At 40.1% G+C, this 19,365-nt stretch overlaps 2 protein-coding genes across 5 annotated transcripts in view; one reads left to right on the forward strand and one right to left on the reverse strand.

Annotated features, from left to right (window-relative positions):
• zgc:162879 (ras and EF-hand domain-containing protein) lies at positions 1 to 18,080 on the forward strand. 2 transcript variants are annotated; one of them, XM_036149944.1, is made up of 17 exons: positions 1 to 480; positions 3,338 to 3,490; positions 8,851 to 8,941; positions 9,189 to 9,284; positions 11,615 to 11,692; positions 11,769 to 11,884; positions 11,965 to 12,033; positions 13,388 to 13,469; positions 13,602 to 13,672; positions 13,765 to 13,933; positions 14,034 to 14,123; positions 14,886 to 15,027; positions 15,244 to 15,325; positions 15,466 to 15,580; positions 15,663 to 15,776; positions 15,896 to 15,972; positions 17,354 to 18,080. In XM_036149944.1, the coding sequence occupies exons 1-17, from the start codon at positions 176 to 178 to the stop codon at positions 17,454 to 17,456; spliced, it is 1,953 nt and encodes a 650-aa protein (XP_036005837.1). In that variant the 5' UTR covers positions 1 to 175; the 3' UTR covers positions 17,457 to 18,080. The 2 variants fall into 2 exon arrangements, with proteins under 2 accessions (XP_036005837.1, XP_036005832.1); XM_036149939.1 differs by having other exon boundaries at positions 2 to 480; positions 14,883 to 15,027.
• fkbp16 (FKBP prolyl isomerase 16) overlaps positions 17,525 to 19,365 on the reverse strand; it is a 52,297-nt gene continuing 50,456 nt past the window's right edge. For all 3 annotated transcript variants that reach the window (XM_036149955.1, XM_036149950.1, XM_036149960.1), the window contains one exon: positions 17,525 to 18,322. In XM_036149955.1, coding sequence (XP_036005848.1) covers positions 18,236 to 18,322 — 87 coding nt within the window. In that variant the 3' untranslated portion in view covers positions 17,525 to 18,235. The remainder of the gene's footprint in view (positions 18,323 to 19,365) is intronic.

The raw sequence follows: 19,365 nt of genomic DNA on the forward strand, positions 1-19,365 counted from the left end.
AGGCGCGCTTGATTCGGAGCCGCCCACGCTGACACCTGGACCGATCCGTGTGCCCCACACAGAGGGACGGAGCTTTTATTTGTCGTACAGATGCCGTGGAAGCGCGTACGTCCGACCACGGGTAAAGATTTGCGTATACGCTCTCGTTTGCATGCGTCCTGTTTGACCAGAAACTATGAATCGACCCAACCTTCGGCGGCTGTTTTCCGCCTGCGACGTGAACAAGTCCGGAAGGATCGAGTATGAGGACTTCACTTTGGTCTGCAGGGAGCTCAGCGTCCCCGACTCGGAGATCCAGACCCTGTTCCAGAAGTTCGGAGCCTACGAGGACGGCTACATCGACTACAGCCGGTTTTCCTCCAGGTTTCTGGAGGTTTCAGAGACCCTCGACTTGGCGTCCTTCGGCGCAGGAGCAACAACCCAAACTCCGTGGGAAGAGTTTGTGGACACGATTGATGAGGAGTTTATCTTCTCTGAAAGGTAAACTCATTAACCGGACCCGGGTTTACATGGCTGCTGCAGCTCTTAGCAACAATAAATAAGTAAAGTATCCTTTTAACCCTTTCACATCTAATAGCGCTCCAACCACAGACAAAGGTGTGATTTTTTTGTTTTTGTTTTTTTATTAAATTGTAGGTGATAGACCGACTGAAAGATGTCCATATTTGTGAAGTGGAAGGAATTAATGGTTTTCACTGTTTTCAAATATACAAATCTGAAAAGTGTGGCGTGGAGATGCATGAGATATTTCCTTGTCAAACTCACTCAATCTTATCGGAGGGCATCTGTGGAAATCCAATATTCGGTTGGGTTGAGGTCAGGACTTTGGCAGGACCAGTTTAACACATGAATATGCTCTGATCTAAAACCCCTCCGTTATAAATCTGTCTGTAATATATGTTTAGGTTTGTTGTTGCGCTGGAAGGTGAACCCCCATCCCAGTCTCAAGTCATTTTCAGCAGCTTACAGCACATAGAAAATAATATAAACACTTTTTTGTCCCACAGTGGGGAAATTTGGGTGTAACAGTGGCAAAAACAGGTATAAAGACACAACATTAAATAATATGAGAAGAAAAAAAAGTTGGCACTACAACAGAAGAGAAAGAACTTATCAAGAAAGGGAAAAATACTGTATAATAATAATAATAATAATAATAATAATAATAATAATAATAATAATAATAATAATAATAATAATGCATATTGAGATAGAAATGTGAAATGTTCGTTGGAAAGAACAGAGACAGCAGCCAAATTACAGAGTGACATACAAAATGGAGCAATATGCATGACTGTAGAAACAGACACTCAGGGAAGTTAAAAAGTGTGCAAATAAACATTAGCATAACTTTCTTTTAAGACTTTCCTGTATTTAGCCCAATATCATCCTATCATGTCTGACCAGCTTGCCTGTTCCTAAAGGAAACCATCCCCGCAGCATGATACCGCCATCACCAAACTTCACCTGTGTTGCTTTTCATCTACTCAGCATTTTGCATTTAGGCTAATAAACGTAGTTTGGTCTCATCTTAGCAGATCACCTTCTTCCACATATTTGCTTTGTCGCTAAAAATATGGTTTGGTGTAAACTTTAAACAACTTTTTACAGCTTTCTTTGAATAATGGCTTTCTTTCTCACTTTACCTCAAAGGTCAGATTTGTGTACTGCACTACTAATTATTATTCTGTCCACAGAGTCCCCCTTCTTGAGCAATTTATATCTACACCTTTATCCAGATTTCCATGTCTTTGTTGGAATGCAGTTGTTCATCTAGAGCTAACAGTGAGATATTGTTGTATAACCTAACTGCGCCTTAATGTTTTCTAACAAACCTCCAAAGAACTTCACAGAACAACTTCATTTATGGGGAGATTTAACTGCACACCAGAGGACTTTGTTCACAAATGTGGTGATTTCTGTATCAGTTGCACTGGATTGAATCAAGGGGTTAAATAAAAAAAATTGTGTTAGGGTTTGTGTAACATAAAATCCAGGTGAAATGTGAAAATAGTTTGAGGTAGTAATGAGAGAAAATGTGGGTAAAGGTTTATAAGGGAAGCTGCTGGACACATCCCATGAGCAAAGAGGTTGTCACAGAAGTGCTACAAGTTGGTGTCTGATTCATGTTCTGATTCAGGGTTCCAATAAAGAAATACTTCTTCATTGCTATGACAGAATCTGGATTACTTTTGTTTAGCTGTAGTTCACAATCTAAAATGGTTCCCCTGGTCAAACCTGAAGGTCATTATTCTACACTGACCACTGATTCGTTCATGTTTCAAATGCATGTTGTTGTTTTTTATCATTTGGGCCGCCTCAGATGTAGCTTTTACTTTGCAGCTGCAGAACTTACTATAGTCGAATGGCGCGTTCACATTGAAGGCGAACGGCGGCACGATGTCGCTATCTGGTGACGCTTTCACTTAACTGCCACTCCAGCCTTCTAAACCACTCTTCTGTTTGGTCCTCTCTAGACTTGTCTCTGTAGTAATAAATGGTTGAGTCATACAACTCAGGCCGACCGCAGACCGCTCATGTCGACTTTCATTCCATGTTAAATGAAAACTGCTTTGCCTCCGCTGCAGTCCTAAACCCCACATCTCAGCCACATCTAGTTCCCGATTGGTTGTTGCGGCGTGACAAGACATAAAAGTTCAGCTTCTTCAACTTCAACAGCTGTCGCTTCGCATCCCTCGCAGGCGTCGCGTCGCTCTGGCGTCGCTTTTTTCACCAACATCGCTCGTTTTGCCTCTGTGGCCTCGCTTAGCGCAGCTTTGCCTCGCATGGCTCCTGTGCTGCACCTGTTCATAGAGATATCATGTAAATCTGTTGCTCGGCCTGCCACCTTCGCGTTCAGTGTGAACGCACTTTATTGAGAACTGGATTCATCTGCACTGATGAGGGATTCTTAATGGCATAGTGATATCTTAACTTAATATGTAGAAAAAAAGAGGGGGAGTGATTTTAATGCTTTTTCAGTGTATAAACCACAAGTTGGGTGTGAAAACCGCATAAATCAGACTTTTTGACATTTTTGATTCTAAATTTCAGATCCAAAGCTCTGTTTTTTTTAAGGATAAAATATATAACAAGCCATTTTGAAGTTAAAATATTTGAATAATCAATTTAAAATTCACCAGTTACATTTTTAGGGACAGTAAATGGCTTGTATTTGTATCGTCCCATCTACCTTTACGTAATTATGGCATCCAAAATGAGCAGATGTTCATTTTGGAATGCTTACTTCTAATAATATATGAGCTTAGTAACAATTGCAGTTACCTTCGCCTGTTCATTGCTGGTTGTAACTTTTTTTTCGTTCCGCTCCTTATAGTCTCAGGGAGCAGCTGGGTGACCTTTACCAGGCCATTCACTCCTCTGCAAACACCGCTCTTCTGAAGGCGTATGAGGAAATCGTCCACTCTCTTGTCAGTCTAAGCCTGGAAAACAAACTAGAGTGTGAACAGTTGGAGACCAGTTTGAAGCGGTAAGAAAAATACTGTCAGTTCTCTTTTGTTGGGTCAGTCAAGCAAAAACAAAAACAAATAGCGGTTATGTCATTGTGAACTTCTGTGTAAAAGTGCTGTCCTGCTCCTTCAAAAATTTCTTATGAAGGTTTTGTGAAGTTTAGTCTGGCAGCGAGTACCAGTCATAGTTGTTAATGTTATTTTAAAACGAAGAAAAACCTTAATCTCCTCATCTAATGACAGCTGTTCTCAATGTAGCCTGTTGTATTGCTGCACTAATATTCCTTTTGTTTGGTTTCAAAGCAAGACTTCAGTCCTAATCTTTGGTAGACACTGGGGGGGGGGGGGGTGAAATTCATAAAGAATCAGCATAGATGGGACCTCAATTAAAATGTCCTACAAAATCTTGCATCCCAGCAGTCATTTGCAATTGCAATATTGCACACCTGGGTTTTGCAGTACTTATTACAATTCAATATTTTGTTCAGCTCTAGCTCAAATTGGCTTTGCCTGCTTGTCTTGGTTGGTGTGTTTGTATCTGTGTATGTTAAACATATAATGTATGTGTATGTTAAAAAATAAAGCAAGACCAAACATTTGCAAAGAATGCCCCGTATCCCCCCCCCCCAACCTATTGCACATACTCAATAAATTAGCTGCATATATTTTTATATATTTTATATATTTTTCACTACAACTTATGGTTGATCCTTACTTTAATGTTTTTATTAGGATAGAAAATGCTAAAATCAGTGTGCCTGTCAATGTTCTTTTGCAGTCAAATTCAGTAAAAAACTGTCCAAAGAGTTTAACTTTTTTGTTATCTCTTCTGATGTTAGAACCATTTCTCAGTCATTTTTACCAGACTAAGCTCAACAGCTGTTAATAAATAACACAGTGAATGTTTTGAGACTATGGCGGAGTTTTCCTTCTTTGTTGATTTCTGGCATTGTGAATAACAAACATTCAGATTAATGCAGACTGAACTGTCATGGAGATCTTGTGATGCTTTTGCAGTTTACCGTGCCATCTGGCTCATCATCATTATGCTAAACTACACCTTCTGCTGTTTAGTATTTTTTTTTTTTTTTTGAGTCCTCCATTAATTATTCTCTGGAGTATTCAATTAGGACCTGGATTTGTGTTGTTGGTTCCACTCTGTGAACTTATTGCATCCTTCCTTCTGAGATGCTGACTCCATGTTATTTTGTAACTCTGACAAACTGCTTGTTTTACATATATACCCCACACAATACATTTTGACAGTATTATATTACATATAAGAGCTACAAAGAGCGCCCTTATATTAGCAGGGCGGGTAAAAAGCCCCACAGTGAACATAGTCATTTATTGCAGTAACATAGCGCTGATACATGTTAAAAAAATCCAACCTTAAATTAATGTTTTTATTTAGGGTCACACTTATACGGCACCCCTTCTGCTGGTACTTTTAGCTGATTAAATGACATGGTTGGAGCAAACGGAGATGGGTCTGGGTCATGTCTGATGCTTTTAGCTCAGCCCGCAGGTTTTTTTTTTTTTTTTTTTTGGTAGGATTCATGTGGGCTGTGATTGATTTTTGGGGGTCTGGTGATTGATTTCTTTGTTGATTTGATCAAATGTTGTTGATCAACATCCTGAAGAAAAGTATTCTTAATAACACATTTTTTTTATTTCTATATAAACGTTTTGCCTGATTTTTACCTCTAATTTCCAAGCAGGGAAAGTTTTCCTGCAGTAGTCACTAGGCACAAAAGTGTGTTGTGGTGAGGTAGAGATTGACCGATAAAGCTTTTTTTAAGGCCAATAGCTATTATATTTACATCAGTCAATACCCGATATGTGCTTCAACATTTTTCTGGGGCTGATTCATGAAGCCGATATTGCTTTTTTCTTTCTCCATTTACGTGATATAAATGACACAAATGTTACAAAAGCCTCAAAACTTGCAATCTGCTAATATTCACAATCATCTTCTGACCGCAGTTTGAAAGGTACACTGAAAAAAAAAAAACCCCCGTGTCATGACTCTTATGTCTTTGCTCGCACTTAATGGTCGTGTCACAGCGAAAATAAAAGTTCTTTAGTTCAGTGGGCAGAAGGAGGGGGAGAAAAAAAACATTGACCACCGCTGCGGTATATGGAGATTATTTTATGTAAAGTTAGATGCACAGCGGTGGCAGCTCCCCAGCTGGAGATCAGACGTGGGTTTTTAGAGACTGAAACAGACACACACTGCTGTCTGCCTCTCGCTCATAGTGTGACTGAGACAGGCTTTCATAGGCCACATAAAGCTAAATTAGACCGTTAAAACTACATTAAAAGTTGAGAACATGCCCTTGTTATTGTTGGCACTCAGTCTTACATTACCGGCTGCTATCTGTCAGGGAGGGAGCAACAATGCATGCGCTTCACATGATCCTAAGGCATGACTGCTGAATGCGCTAATGGAATGGCGAACGCATACGTGTATCTGCTGGTGCCGGCCCAAAACATTGGTCGACCTCTAGTGTGAGGGGAGGTGAAGACTGGAGTCTACATGTGTTAGAGTTCTCTGCCGCAGTCAAAAAAGTACAATATACAGTCTGGTAAAGTGAACCAATCACCAACCAAACTGCAAACACATCTCCTTGACTGCTAATGAACAGAAAAGCATGGACTTTTTTTTTCTTGAAAACTTTTTTTGTAACTAGCCAGTGATGTCATAAAGGTAAAAAGGTGGGCATATTACTATCAACTAATAAATTACAATCATAAAGCGATTAAACAAAAGAAGCAAAAACCCTCTGATATTCAAAACTAGAATACAGTAAATAACGATGAGTCTTTAAAATAAAACTAACAAAGGTATAATGGACTTAAATATATATAAAGAAAAACATTGTTTATATTAATGTGGTTTAGTTAGGGTTTAATTTAAAGAACTGACATTTCTGAATAAAATATTTCTCAATTAGATTGTTATTTATCATAAGTACTACATTTTTGTTTATGCCATTAAGTCTAAATGCTGGTTTTGACTTTCGATGGTAATGATATTTTCAGAATAAAGCCAATATTAACACTTATAAATACCAATAACCTCACATGAAAAGAAACACAGTCATCATGGTCAAATTAAAACTTTCATTTGAGAAATTCCCTTCTGGGTTAAGCTTAAAGCATTTTAAACCACATTTTATTTTATGGCGGAGCATAACAGAGCTATAGCCCCTCCAAATTCTCAGAATATCTTCTGTGTTTGCATGTTCTTGAATTTCAAACCATTAGCCTTCGCAAGTTTGACGCATTCAGTTGGTTTGACCCATCCTGTAGTCTTATGATCCCTCAGTCCCGTTGTTAACTGTGTGATCTGCAGTCTGTGAGAGTGATTCTTTTTTTCCCCCCACTACTTGTACCATCCTCTTCACTGTTAAAGTGCTAGAAAAATCTGAAACTGTTTAGCCTTGTTTGTCATAGTCCATGCTGCTTTTTAAACTTTGTTGTGTTAAATGGAAATATTGTCGACTTTGGATGAGTAGCTAATTTCTCGTAGCCTTACTTCAGATCAGAAACCCTCCCTCCTACTTGAAGGACATGTTCATAAATGCAACATGGCCTCTTTGCCACATTGCATTTATGCTCCAAGAAGTCATGAATATCCAAGACTTTAGATTCTATAGGAATTTCATTCTGGCTACTAGTGATAAATGACGACAATGTTTTAAAATTAATTTTACTGGAATGGTTTGAGGGAAGCAAAGCTTTTGACCTGCTAACTGTGTTAAAAAGATTCTTTCTTGACATGAGACATTTGTCCCCCACTGAATCAGTCCACTCAGATTAAAGGTTGGATTCTTTTTTAACATTTTAGTGTGAGTTTATGCTACTGCAATAAAATATACATTTATTATAAGTATTTTTTTTAAATATAACTTTACAAGTAAGGCTTATAATTCTGGAGGAGGCTTTACATCTTGGTTTGACAACATTAATTGCAGCCACTGTCAGCTCCTTCAAGCAGCCTGGTGTTTTGTAAAAGGGTAATTTAGAGTAACATATTACCTTAACAGTCATGTTTTTAGATTGTTTGAGGAAGACAAGTACCAGCAAACTTTATGTGTAAAGATCCCAGACCAAGATTTAAACCCTAGACCTTCCTGCTGCCAGGCAAAAGGTAAAATGCAACTGTGCAGCCGCATAAGAGAAACATGTCGGTCAGATTAAACCGTAAATCCAAATCTGCCAGGAGTATGAATAGTTCCGGGCTCTTCCTTCTACCAATGATCTTCGCATAATCAGGAGTTGCTGAAGTATTGGGTCAATATCAGCTCCTATCCTCCCTGTTTTCCACATAACGCTCATAATTTTGTTCGTAACATGTTGAGTCATTGTGAAACAGTCAAGCAATCTAAATTTTCTTCATTGTAAAGGTTTAATAGAATGCAAGGTCGACTGCGAAAAAACCTGATTTGCCACGTCACACCCGCACAATGTGGATTATACATTCCCCTGTTTTACAGCGTTTTCTGCTTTGCACGGTAATTATGGGAAACAGTAAAAGGTTTTTTAATTGAAATAGTGATTACATGGTTTTTAGTGAGCAGAAATCAGAACTGAGATTTGAACAACTGCACGAGGCGAGGAGGTGAGAAATGTGCAGGAAGAGTCATAGATGTAACACTGTAGGGACTTTTTGCCTCCTTGTGTGGCACCAAAGAAGAGATTCCTCTCAGCTCCTGTGTTAGACAGAATCTGTTTTAACAATATGCTTTCAAGTCACACTTTTGCTTCTTGTCTTGTGATTGATGTGTCTGCTATCACACTAGAGGGATTTTGGCCTTACTGTTCAGCTCCTATCCCCCCCCCCCCCAAAATGCAGCTAAATGGTTACAATTTAGAGCCCTGTATACACGAGACAAAAATAGGATGAATTTCTCCCTGCTGTCTGAGCTCTCTGTGGTTGAGCAAGTGCACAGCATGCGACGGGTGACATTCCTTCGCTGAAGGAAGTAGGAAGCTTTTAAATATGCTGCCCTGCCCGGCTATTTTAATCTTTTCAGAAACCAAGCGTGTCTCTTTTCTTAGATGCCTGGAAATTAATTAACAATGTTTTTTTCCTCTTCTAATGAATGCGCGCGGGAACTTTTTTTTTTTTTTTTTTTTTTTTTTTTACAAAACTCTGTCCCTCCCTTAATTCGGATTGGTTTGTGTGAGGGCTGCTTTGCGCAGAGCAGTCAAGGCTGAAGTTTTACCTGAGCAGACGTGGTGGATCTGAGATACAGATACAATGCGCCTGGATTGTTGCTCCTATTCTCGCACTGTTGTTGGACAGGCTGGTTTGGTTAAGCAGCTGTGAGGCCGCCACTGAAACCCATCTCATCTATATCTGTTAAAACAGAGCCGAGGAGACGAATACCAGTCAGCTGGCCGAGATGGAGGACGATATCCAGCAGCAACTGGCCCGAGCAGAGGAGCGGGTGAGAGACGAGGTGAGCGGCGCATGTACAAACCTTTTCCTTAAGAAAGAAAATGGATTCCAGTGAGATATTTAATAATTTAATTCCGACTGAAACGAAACGTTTGTTTTCACCGGAGCCGCCTACGTGTTTGTGGAGCAGGCCACAGCAGCAGGTTGTGCGTCTTCCTCACAAAGGGGCTCTGTAACGTCATGTGAAAGCCACACTTCAAGCTCTTAGCCAGCCTGCACCTCTGACTGCTTTGGTTTCACGTTTGCAGGAGCAGAAGAAAATGGAAGGAATCGTAGCAACCATGCAGAGGAAGCACAACAATGAGGTAGCTGACCTGCAAGCCACAGCTGATCACCTTTTAAAGGTTGGTGTTTCTCAGACAACACACATGCCCTACTTCTCCCAATGGGAAACGTTTTTATATATATTCTAACAACTAGGGGGAAAATGCATAAAAGCAATGCAGTCGAAGTTTAATTTGGCCTGACACTTAAATCTGAAACACATCACACGTTGTTTTCCCTAAAACTGTAACACGTTACAAGTTGAAACGATGTGCTGCAGGGTCTTTGATAGAGATTATTTTATGAGAATGTTATCTGGATGTAAAATAATGAGTCATCTTTAATAGTGAAGTTTGTGCACACAAGGAGAGACATTTGACAGCTATCTAATAGATATAGCAACAGATTTTACAGATATCTAGCCATAACTACTTGTCAGATACCTAATCACCTCCCGTCTGTATGCAGACTCATCATTTTCCCGGATAAGAGCGTACTCAAGAAGTTTCTCAGACTACACTGAGGTGCAGTCAATTGTGTGACCAGTCCTTGAGTGCCAGTGTCCTGCAACTTTTAGATGTTCCTCTGCTTCAACACAGCTGAATCAAATATTTAGGTCATTAGCTTACGGATGTGGAACTTGACCACATTCTGAGGAGGTTATTCCGTCATTTGATTCGGGTATTTTGAACACCGGACAAACTTAAAAGTTGCAGAACCCCAGACCCCAATGATTGGAGTTTGGAGATTAGAGGGAGGAGAGCAGTAAAAAGAGACCACCCTCATGGGTGGCACGATGCGTGTAGACCTTGTGCGGGAGATGATTTTCCCCACCCTCACTTGTTGCTGTCTGTAATTCGTCTGGAGACCAGTGGACGGAGCTATTTAAGCTTCTGGTTGAGGATGTCTGGGTTGATGGTGTTAGAGGCTCAGCTGAAGGCCACCAACACAACCCTGGCCCTACTTCCCTGGGTAGTCCTGGTCCATCGACCTGTTTGCTCTATACTGCAGACTATCTGCAGTCAGTCTAGGTGGGGGCCTGTGATGTCCTTTAGATGGTTCAGTACCAGTTACTCAAAGGATTTGACTAGGCCACGTTTGTGATGATGGTTTTCTTGGGGACTAGGGTGATGGTGGCACGTTTTAAGATAGAAAGAACCTCCCACAGCTCCAGAGACTTGCTAAAGATCTAAGTGAAGAACCAGACCAGTTTGTTAGCTCAGACTGTCGGGCAGGAGGGGGTAGGCCCTCTTTAGGTCTGCAGGGGGTCAGAGGGGAGGCTGGTGTCAGACAGTCAACATTTACTGCCAGTTCTACGGACAAAGTACAAACCTTGGGGTGACCGAGCTTATTCTATCTCTGCACCCCGACTCTGAAATCAGCTTCAGTCTATAACTGAACTCAGCTCAAATCAAAGCTCGAGACTCTTTATGCAGGCAGGCTTTTCATACTTGTGTACTTGTGGTGGCACTTCCGGTTTTATCTTCCGCGATTTATCTATTTTGCTTCATCAACCTTTTTTAACCTGTTTTTCTTTTGTTTTTGTTGTTTTATATGGATTTTGTTATGTCAAGGCAAGGCGTTTCTTTTATTAAGCACTTTTCACTGAGACGATTCAACTTGCTGTTAAGCACTTTGGTGCTTAACAGCAAGTAAATAAATAAATGAATACACAAATAAATAAATGAGACTTCCCCATACCTCTAAATCAAATCCTGTGCTAATTACTCACCTAATTAAAAACTGAAATCATAATTTTTATTTTTTTTATAACATAAAATCCAAATAAAACAATGAACATGACAGAATGGGGTTCAGTTCCGGCGATACGGATTGTTTTGCAGGGTACTGCATAAGGATCTGGAGAGGTGCCTGTAACTATGAGCCAGCCTGTAAGCAACACCCGGCAGTTGCTGACAGAAACAAACACCTTCTCTGAAACTACTCAGACAATAATAAACTGCTTTGTGCACCTTGTTTTAACACAGCTGCTGTGTGTTTGTGGAAGTAATTGCTGCTTTTGTCCTGTAGATGGGGACAGTTGACAGTAAACTTGAATATTCTAACCAGTACTTGTTTGTAATGGGGGTTACTGATTAATGGCTACTCACAGTGATGAGTAGAGCGTGTGGGCTGTGAAACTGCAAGAAATGTATTTTAAGCACAAGCTGAAGATGTGCTTGAGATGTGCTAAACAGTTATGCCAAACCTTCTTTTGTGTACAACTTTGATATGTTATATGTAGTGCAAGTAACTGTCAAAGTGTATGAAAGTTAATGTAGCGTTAAAAAAACAAAACAACTTCTATTATTTGGCAATAGGTCAAACATTAAATATAACCAGTAGCAGAGAAATAATAGAAATGTTTCTCTACTTTCTAACAAAATATTCATCTGGCTTTAATTTGAAGAACCATGAGAATGCTGAACTAAACCAGTCAAAAGAGGAGATGATCAGACTGAACAAACAGATCAGTGGTCTCTTACAGGTAAAGAATGGTGGAGCTTGAGTCAAACATCATATGAAGGTTGGGTTGAATTGTTTTAAAGTGCGTCTTTGTGCAGGAAAATGGGCATTTACGAAGTTCTCTGGTTCAAAACCAGACAAACATTGCCGTCCTCCACTCTGAGCTGGACAAGCTGAAGAACATGTATGCCGATCAGAAAGCCCAGCATGAAAGGTAGACGCTCCCTTCTGGCTCAGCTAATAAATTGTGATCCATTCGTCGTTTAATACAATGAAAGCATGTCACTTTTATAGAGAAACAGAAGTTTTAAAGAAGATGATGACGGAATACAAATCATACTCCGATCAGATTCAGATCCTACAGTAAGTCCACCATTAAAACATTTCCTTCTATATGGGGACCCTAATAAAGAATGAACAGATATGAATGATTTTTATTGTCTTACAACTCTCATTATTGAAAAAAAAAACTATAAAAAGCTTCACAGATTGAAATCAACAAGCACATACAGAAAAATAAAGGTCAGCAATACTAAACTAAACAAAAATTACACTAAATAAATTAGAACAACTTTCAAATGGGGAAACAAACGAAGGGCCACTGAGCTGAAGGCTCTACAGCCTATGGTGTCCAGGTGAGTAGGTGGTTCAGTGAGAGAAATGAGGGGATTGTGGCTCATGTTTGTAAAGGACTGACAATATGCAAATCAGAGAGATGTGGAGGTTTGAGGTTATGGAGAGACTTGAAAGTGAAAAGAAGAGCCTTAAAATCCATTCAGTATTTCACAGGGAGTCTATGAAGTTGTTGGTGAACTGAATTATTATGCCTAATGAAAGAAATTCTGACCCAGGCAGCTGTGTTCTTTACCATTTAAATATCTATTCAGGTGTTGGTGATTGTATCCAATCCAGGATGTAACCAAATGATTTACAAGAATGGCCAGATTGTTAACTTTCTAGGATGGGCATCAATCTGCTTTTTTAAATTTTGAGTTCCTAATGACACCTAAACTGTTAAGGCTGTGTAATGTTTTATAGAAATAAATATTAGTTGTGTTTTGTATCTCACAAACTAAGGGTGGGTAACTTGAAAAGTAAACATATCAAATGTTTAACAAAAAGAAAGAAAAGGTTAAATCGTGTAATAACATAGTCCTTAAAGAAAACTGTGTAACAGAGCATCCCAGTAATGGCAAAGAGATGTTCATACTTTGGTGCAATTTATGTGTCCAGTACATATACTAATAATTACCGTTTATTCTTAAGACACAAATGGCTCAAGTGAAACTCTGTGCAGACTTACACTACAGACCTACAGTAAATAACATCTAGTTCATGGAGCAAAATGAAAAGTAGTTAAATAAAACTGAGGCGCCTACACAAGAGCATAAAACAGCAATAGATAGAATGTGCCAAACAAATTATATCACAAGCTCTGTCTTGGCGGCTCATTGCCGCTCGTTGTCGGTTACTACCTGAAATCGTCATATTGCGCACTCCTACTCCTACCTCTTTAAACGCAACTTTTTTTTGTTTCTTTTAAAAAAAAAAGGAGAGAAACAAAACAGGCTGCAGGTAACAGCATCTTTAAAAAAAAAAAAAAAACTTTCAAAGAACTCCTGATGCCCAAAACATTGACCACACTCAAAGATTACATTACTATTCTTACTGTAATTGTATGAAGACTAATTTTACGCTCCTGTATTTACCTTGTCAGGGAAATGAACAAGAAGCTGTATGATAGCAACGACGGACTGCGCTCAGCTTTACTCAGTGGATCGGTTGCAGCTAAACGGAGGGTGAGTTTCCTGTTTGCTCAGCTATGTTTCACCACATGGCTGCTGGACTTGTGTCAGAAAGAACCTGAACGTTCTCAAGAAAGCGAGTTAAATAAGAACTTTTAATCAGACCGTTTCTAATCCACTCAACAGCTATCCTCTCAAGACGAAATCCTTCCCAGGAGAATGAAACCTATTCGACAGAGCACGCTCAATCATGGCAGGTAGATGCACTTCCTGGGCTCACCTGTGCGACTCCTCAGACTGACCTCTGGGTGATCAGTCGTCACTGCCATGACCCAATGTTTGCGTGCAGATCCGAGCAGGAACCCAGCATCATCCGTGCGTCCGACTGGGCTGAGAGGTACCTGGACAGCGGCCTGTCCATGCCGATGGACACGACTGAGAGCTCTGCCAGCGACGGCGAAAGCAACGACAGCAGGAGCTCCGAGGAAACTCTGCACCACAGCTACTCGTTTGTGGAGGTGCGAAAAAACGGAGCAGGATCAATAAAAAAAAAAAAAAATGGCTCGCCTCTTTGTTCTCCCAGAGCCGTTAAACGTGTGTTTGTATTGGCTGTTACAGATGTCGGAGGTTAAATCTGAGGCCGCACCGTCTGAAGCTCCCATCAACGCTTCACCCATTCGAAGGCCCCTCTCTGCCTTTGCCACCACGGTAAACAAGCTTGGATCATCCGTACATAATATCTGACAGGAAGGCAGCGTGGTCTCACAGTGAACATTTAGAAAAATCCAACCTTTCATTTCATAAGACGAAATTATTGTTCTGGATAAAATCATTAGCGGCACAATTATTGGTACAATTGCTGTGAATATTCTCTGCCACCGCCTTTTTGCCAGTAGGACAGCTGTTTAGATTTTCCATAGTCCTGGGTTCTTAAACATACTCCTATCTTGAGCCACTGGTTTTCTGCAGGAGTGAGTTTGGAGGCCTGGAGTCAAACAAACCCGGAGTGTTTCTTGGCATAAAGCCGGTTTCTTATTTTAAAATAAATGGTGGAGATACCAGCAATTGAGACTTTTAAAGGGTGATCTTTCTCAAATATTCAGTGTGAGAGTATGCTACTGAAAGGAAAAATCAGTTTATCGGTTGTCATACTTTTGACACATCGGTATAATTGGTTACCAACAAATATGGCCTTTTAAAATAATTGGCAAAATGGGAATAAAAATAAAAATGTTTATAGTTATTGTTTAGATGTTAAGATTAAACTTTTTTTATTATCCTTTTTACTCTGTCAATTGATTTTATCGATGTTCAGCAGCGTCAGTATGTCTTTCTGTAGCATCATCGGTCTATATAAAATCCAGTCGCTGCAGGAGAAAACATTAACTTTAAAATTACCCCTGCGTCTCTTATTTTTGGCTTCTTGCGATCTTATCTTCATAATTATCTTTGGGACTTTCCTTGCAGCAGCTGGAGGACGACATCACAGTGACAGAGGAACCTTCACCGATGTACTATATTGCTTTAGCAGGAGATGCGGGAGCTGGAAAGTCCAGTTTCCTGTTGCGACTGACTCTCAATGAATTCAGAGAAGGCATTCAGACAACGCTGGGTGGGTAACACGGTAAACACGTTGCCAACTATTATGCCCTTACACACACACACAGGTTTGTTTTACTTCCAAATACAGTGGCTGGGCCCTAAAAATGGTGACGATGCAGAATCACTTGGTTTTTTTTGTTAACTTTTTTTTAAGGAAAAAAATGTAATCTCACTGTTGTGCATTTTTGACTGCACATATTTTACCATGATGCATTTCTGCTCCCAGGTGTCGATTACCAGACAAAGACGATGCAGGTGAACGGACAGACGACGAGTCTGCAGATATGGGACACAGCCGGTCAGGAGAGGTAAACCACTTCCTCGAAAGACGTTTATCAAGAAAGTAGCGACGTGGAAAAATGCATCACATCGGTGTAAATATGTAAACACTGACTCAGTGGAAAATGCACAATGCTAAAAAAAAGAACTGTATTTCCTTGGACTTCAGGTACCGTTGCATTGCCAGGTCGTATTTCCGTAAAGCTGACGGAGTCCTGCTGTTGTACGATGTTACTTCAGAAAGGAGCTTTCTAAACGTCAGGGAGTGGATCGATCTGATTCAGGTAACCGCAAGGCTGATGAGATGTGGAATAAATAGCAAAGATAGACATAATGCGTAATGTACGCCTCTTTGTTTTTCTCAAGGATTCTGCCAATGAGAAAATCGCCATGTGCGTTGTTGGAAACAAGGTGGACCTCCGGGAGCAATGCCACGCAGGAAGCTGTGTTAGCAGCTCAGACGGAGAAAAGCTGGCCTACGTAAGTGTTACTTTCACCAGCTGGAAAATGGCTTTATGAAGATGTCCAGCCTCCGAGGTGTAGGAGTAAACAGCCTGCGGTCAGGGATGTTGATGCTTTGTCGTCTCTTTGCCCTGCAGGCGTACGGCGCCCTGTTCTGTGAAACGAGCGCCAAAGAGGGAACCAACATTGTTGAAGCTGTGCTTCATCTAGCACGGTAGGAAAGTTGGAGTTGATTTATTTTATTTCTTTCTTTTCAAGCGATACGTGTGCGGCTCTACTAGTTAGAATACCATCATAATTTTATTTTCATAATTCTATTGAAAGAGTTAGTTATATTTATTATAGATTCAGTACAGACAAGGTAAAGGATTTCAAACTTTCACTTTGTTTTTCTTGTGATGATGGTTTACAGCTAATACATTTTTTTTATTTTGTTTCTCAGAAGATGAGAACATCAAAAATTTCTTTTACTTTTTTTAATGCAGAAATATTGGTCCACTGAAAAGTGTCCATGTCCTGTACGGCTTATGCACTCATTACTCGGTTGGGCTTCTTTTTGCATGAATTACTGCGTGAAGGCATCGTGGCGTGGATCTGATCAGCCTGGTGAACTGCCTAGATATAAATAAAGGCATGGCTGTTTTGATATTGCCCTTCAGCTTGTCTGCATAGTTGGGTCTGATGTCACTCATCTTCCTCTTGACAATATTCCATAGATTCTCAATAGGGTTTAGGTCAGGTGAGCTTGCCGGCCAAACCAGCTCAGTGATGGCACGCTCAGTAAAGCAGGTTTTGGTATCTTTTGCCGTGTCTGCAGGAGAAAAGTCCTGCAGGGAAAATTAAATCAGTATCTCATTAAAGCTTGTCTTCAGAAGGAAGCATGAAGTGTTCTCAAATTTCCTGCTTGAAAGCTACGCTGACTTTGGACTTGATAAATGGACCGAGCAGATAACATGGCTCCCCAATTAATCGCACACTCTCCTTTGCTCCTCCTGACTATGGGACCTCAGTTTCTGGATGAGCGTAGCAAAATACACTTTAATCTGAAAAGATGACTTGGGTTACCAAGAAACAATTCCGTCCTTTCTCTCCTTAGCCTAGCTGCGACCTTTCTGATGCTGTCTCTAGTTCATGTGTCCCATAACACAAGGAATGTGACATTTTGTAGCCCATGACCCGGGGCGCGCTGGCTCTGGAAGCTCCGACACCGGCCGCTGTCCACAACTTCCAAACTTCATTCAAACTTTTGAATGAACTTTACTGTCCTCCCAAGACTTTGCAGTCCGTAGAACTGCAGTGCCAGCTTCTTTAGCAATGACCCAATGTTGCATACCCAGCTTGTGAAGAGTTTTCTATTGCTCTCAAATATTGCCATTTTCTGAGCAAGCCGAATTTTGAGTTTCCATAAGCTGCAAGCTGCAGTATAATCATTAAAACGAGCAGAAATGGACGCTTAAAATGTATCACACAGTGAATATCGAATCTTGATAATGTGCTTCACTTTTTGTCAAGGAGAAATCAAACAAATTTGCTTGAGACGTATTGTAATTTACCTTTGCTTTGCTTTGTTTGTTTTTTTGTTTTATTTTCTACAGAGAAATAAAGAGAAATGGCAAGCTGAGGCGGCGGTCAGAATCTCAGGTCAGATTGAGTGAAACCCTCCCAAAGAAGGCTGTTAAAGGTTGCTGTGGAGTTTAAACGTGCCGACCGAACAACAAAGGACATCATGCTGCTTTTCTTTCAAAAAGGAACAACACAAACCTTAGTTGTTGCTTTTGTTTTAGTACTTTATTCTATTTCACTTCTGAACTGTAAACATAGTTTCATGAAGGGTCACTCTTTGGTCAAAATGAAGGTTTTTTTGTAGTAAAACTGCACATGTACAAATTCACATCATTATTATTATGCTCAAAAGTATTTTAACTTTTATATTTATTTGGACATGGATAAGCTTTACTGATGACAAAATGAGGATTCAACTTAAGTATATTTAATAATCTTAGCAGACTTTTTAAATGTTTGTTTAATTATTTTTGTCTTAATTTCCCTTTGGGATCATAACCGTAATGCTAACAGTGATGTATTCCTTTTGGGAATTATTTTTTTACACAGTAAAACGTGTCTTCTAATATTTTATTACTCAGTTATTTTAACATGTGGAGCACTGATCAAATGTATTTTTTTGTGTTGTTATCTTTGTAACATCTTTTTTTTAAACATCTTTGTTAGCAGAAATAAAGGCAATCCCTTCCCCCGAATAAAACTGACTGCAAATAACTTTAGAAAGTTGTATCAATAAACAGAAATCTCTACTGATGCAAAGTTTCACTCTGCTCTAAAATTCACTTTCCAGTAAAAACTCTCAGAAGCAAAGGTCCAGGCTCCCAAGCTGCTGTGCTTCTTTTACAGCCAAGACCCACAGGAAGACAACTGGAGACGATCAGTTTATGGTTGATTTTCCTTCCTGCTTAGGATTTTTAGTGTCTTGCAGTCAAAACCATGGACGTCACCAAGCTGCCCAAGGCCACCACCAGAGCTCCCAGGATGAACTTCCAGGAAATTCCCTGAAAACATATAGGGCAGTGGTATAAATCCCCTCCAGAAAAAATCAGAATAACAGAGGAAAGGATTGAGTTGTGCATGCAGTCGGAACCAGATAATTACATACACTGTATAAAACATTTAGTCAGATTAAACTTTTCCTTTTTTAGGTGGATTAAGATTACCAAAATGGTTTCTATTTGCTTAATGCCAGAATGAGTGAGAATTATTTTTTTACTGTAATTTTACTCAAATTCAGGACAATTTGCAACTTCTCACATTACTCTGCCTAACAGAACGCGGCTAACTGAGTCAGGGTTCTAGCCCGTCTTGCTCACATGCGGTTTTTTTATTTATTTTTTTGGCTCACAAATTGTCTGTGGGAAGGGATCCCCAAGAACTACATCAAAACAGAAGTGACAGAGAGCAGGAGTTTGTGATGGCCACCACAAAGCTGTAACTTTGTAACTAAATCAGCGGTATGGTCAGGGAGATTGTTCATTTGGGACACCAATTTGTGTCCAAAGTCTAATATCCTGGCTGCTGCCTACCTATGGTGCTTCAGTATTACGACATAAAGGTTCAGTCCTCATGATGACATCAATTTTACAAAGTGCACCAGTCCCTACGGCAGCAAAGCACCCCCACAACATGACGCTGCCACCCCTGTACTCCACAGTTGGGGTAGCGTCCTCAGGCTTGCATGGTTCCCTGTTTTTCTTCCAAATGTGATGTTCGTTAAGTTCAATCTCTTTATTCCAAGCCTTTGCCAACTTTATTCTGGCTTTTTATGTTACTTTTGTACAAATGGCTTCTTCCTCTTTGAGCGGCCTCTCAGCTCAAGTCGATTTCACTGGATTTCACCAGCTACAGGCAACATCTACACAAAGGTCTTTCGCTTTTGTTCTGGGGTTAATGTGCTTATTTTGTACGCAAAAACCAACAACATTCTTCTCTGGGACACAGAATGCCATTCCGTAACAGTATGATCCTTGAACATTCCCATGGTGTTTATAGTTACATATAATAAGCTCTGTGGGTCTCTTCCTGACAGACTTCTTTTGAT

Source organism: Fundulus heteroclitus, chromosome 2, assembly GCF_011125445.2.
Source record: "Fundulus heteroclitus isolate FHET01 chromosome 2, MU-UCD_Fhet_4.1, whole genome shotgun sequence".
In the NCBI taxonomy this organism is placed as follows: domain Eukaryota; kingdom Metazoa; phylum Chordata; class Actinopteri; order Cyprinodontiformes; family Fundulidae; genus Fundulus; species Fundulus heteroclitus.

Coding starts and splice junctions, on each gene's coding strand:
- zgc:162879 (XM_036149939.1), top strand. CDS start 176: ATGAATCGACCCAACCTTCGGCGGCTGTTTTCCGCCTGCGACGTGAAC. Junction 13,470..13,601: donor CGGTTGCAGCTAAACGGAGG/GTGAGTTTCCTG, acceptor TCCACTCAACAG/CTATCCTCTCAAGACGAAAT. Junction 15,777..15,895: donor ACGGAGAAAAGCTGGCCTAC/GTAAGTGTTACT, acceptor TTTGCCCTGCAG/GCGTACGGCGCCCTGTTCTG.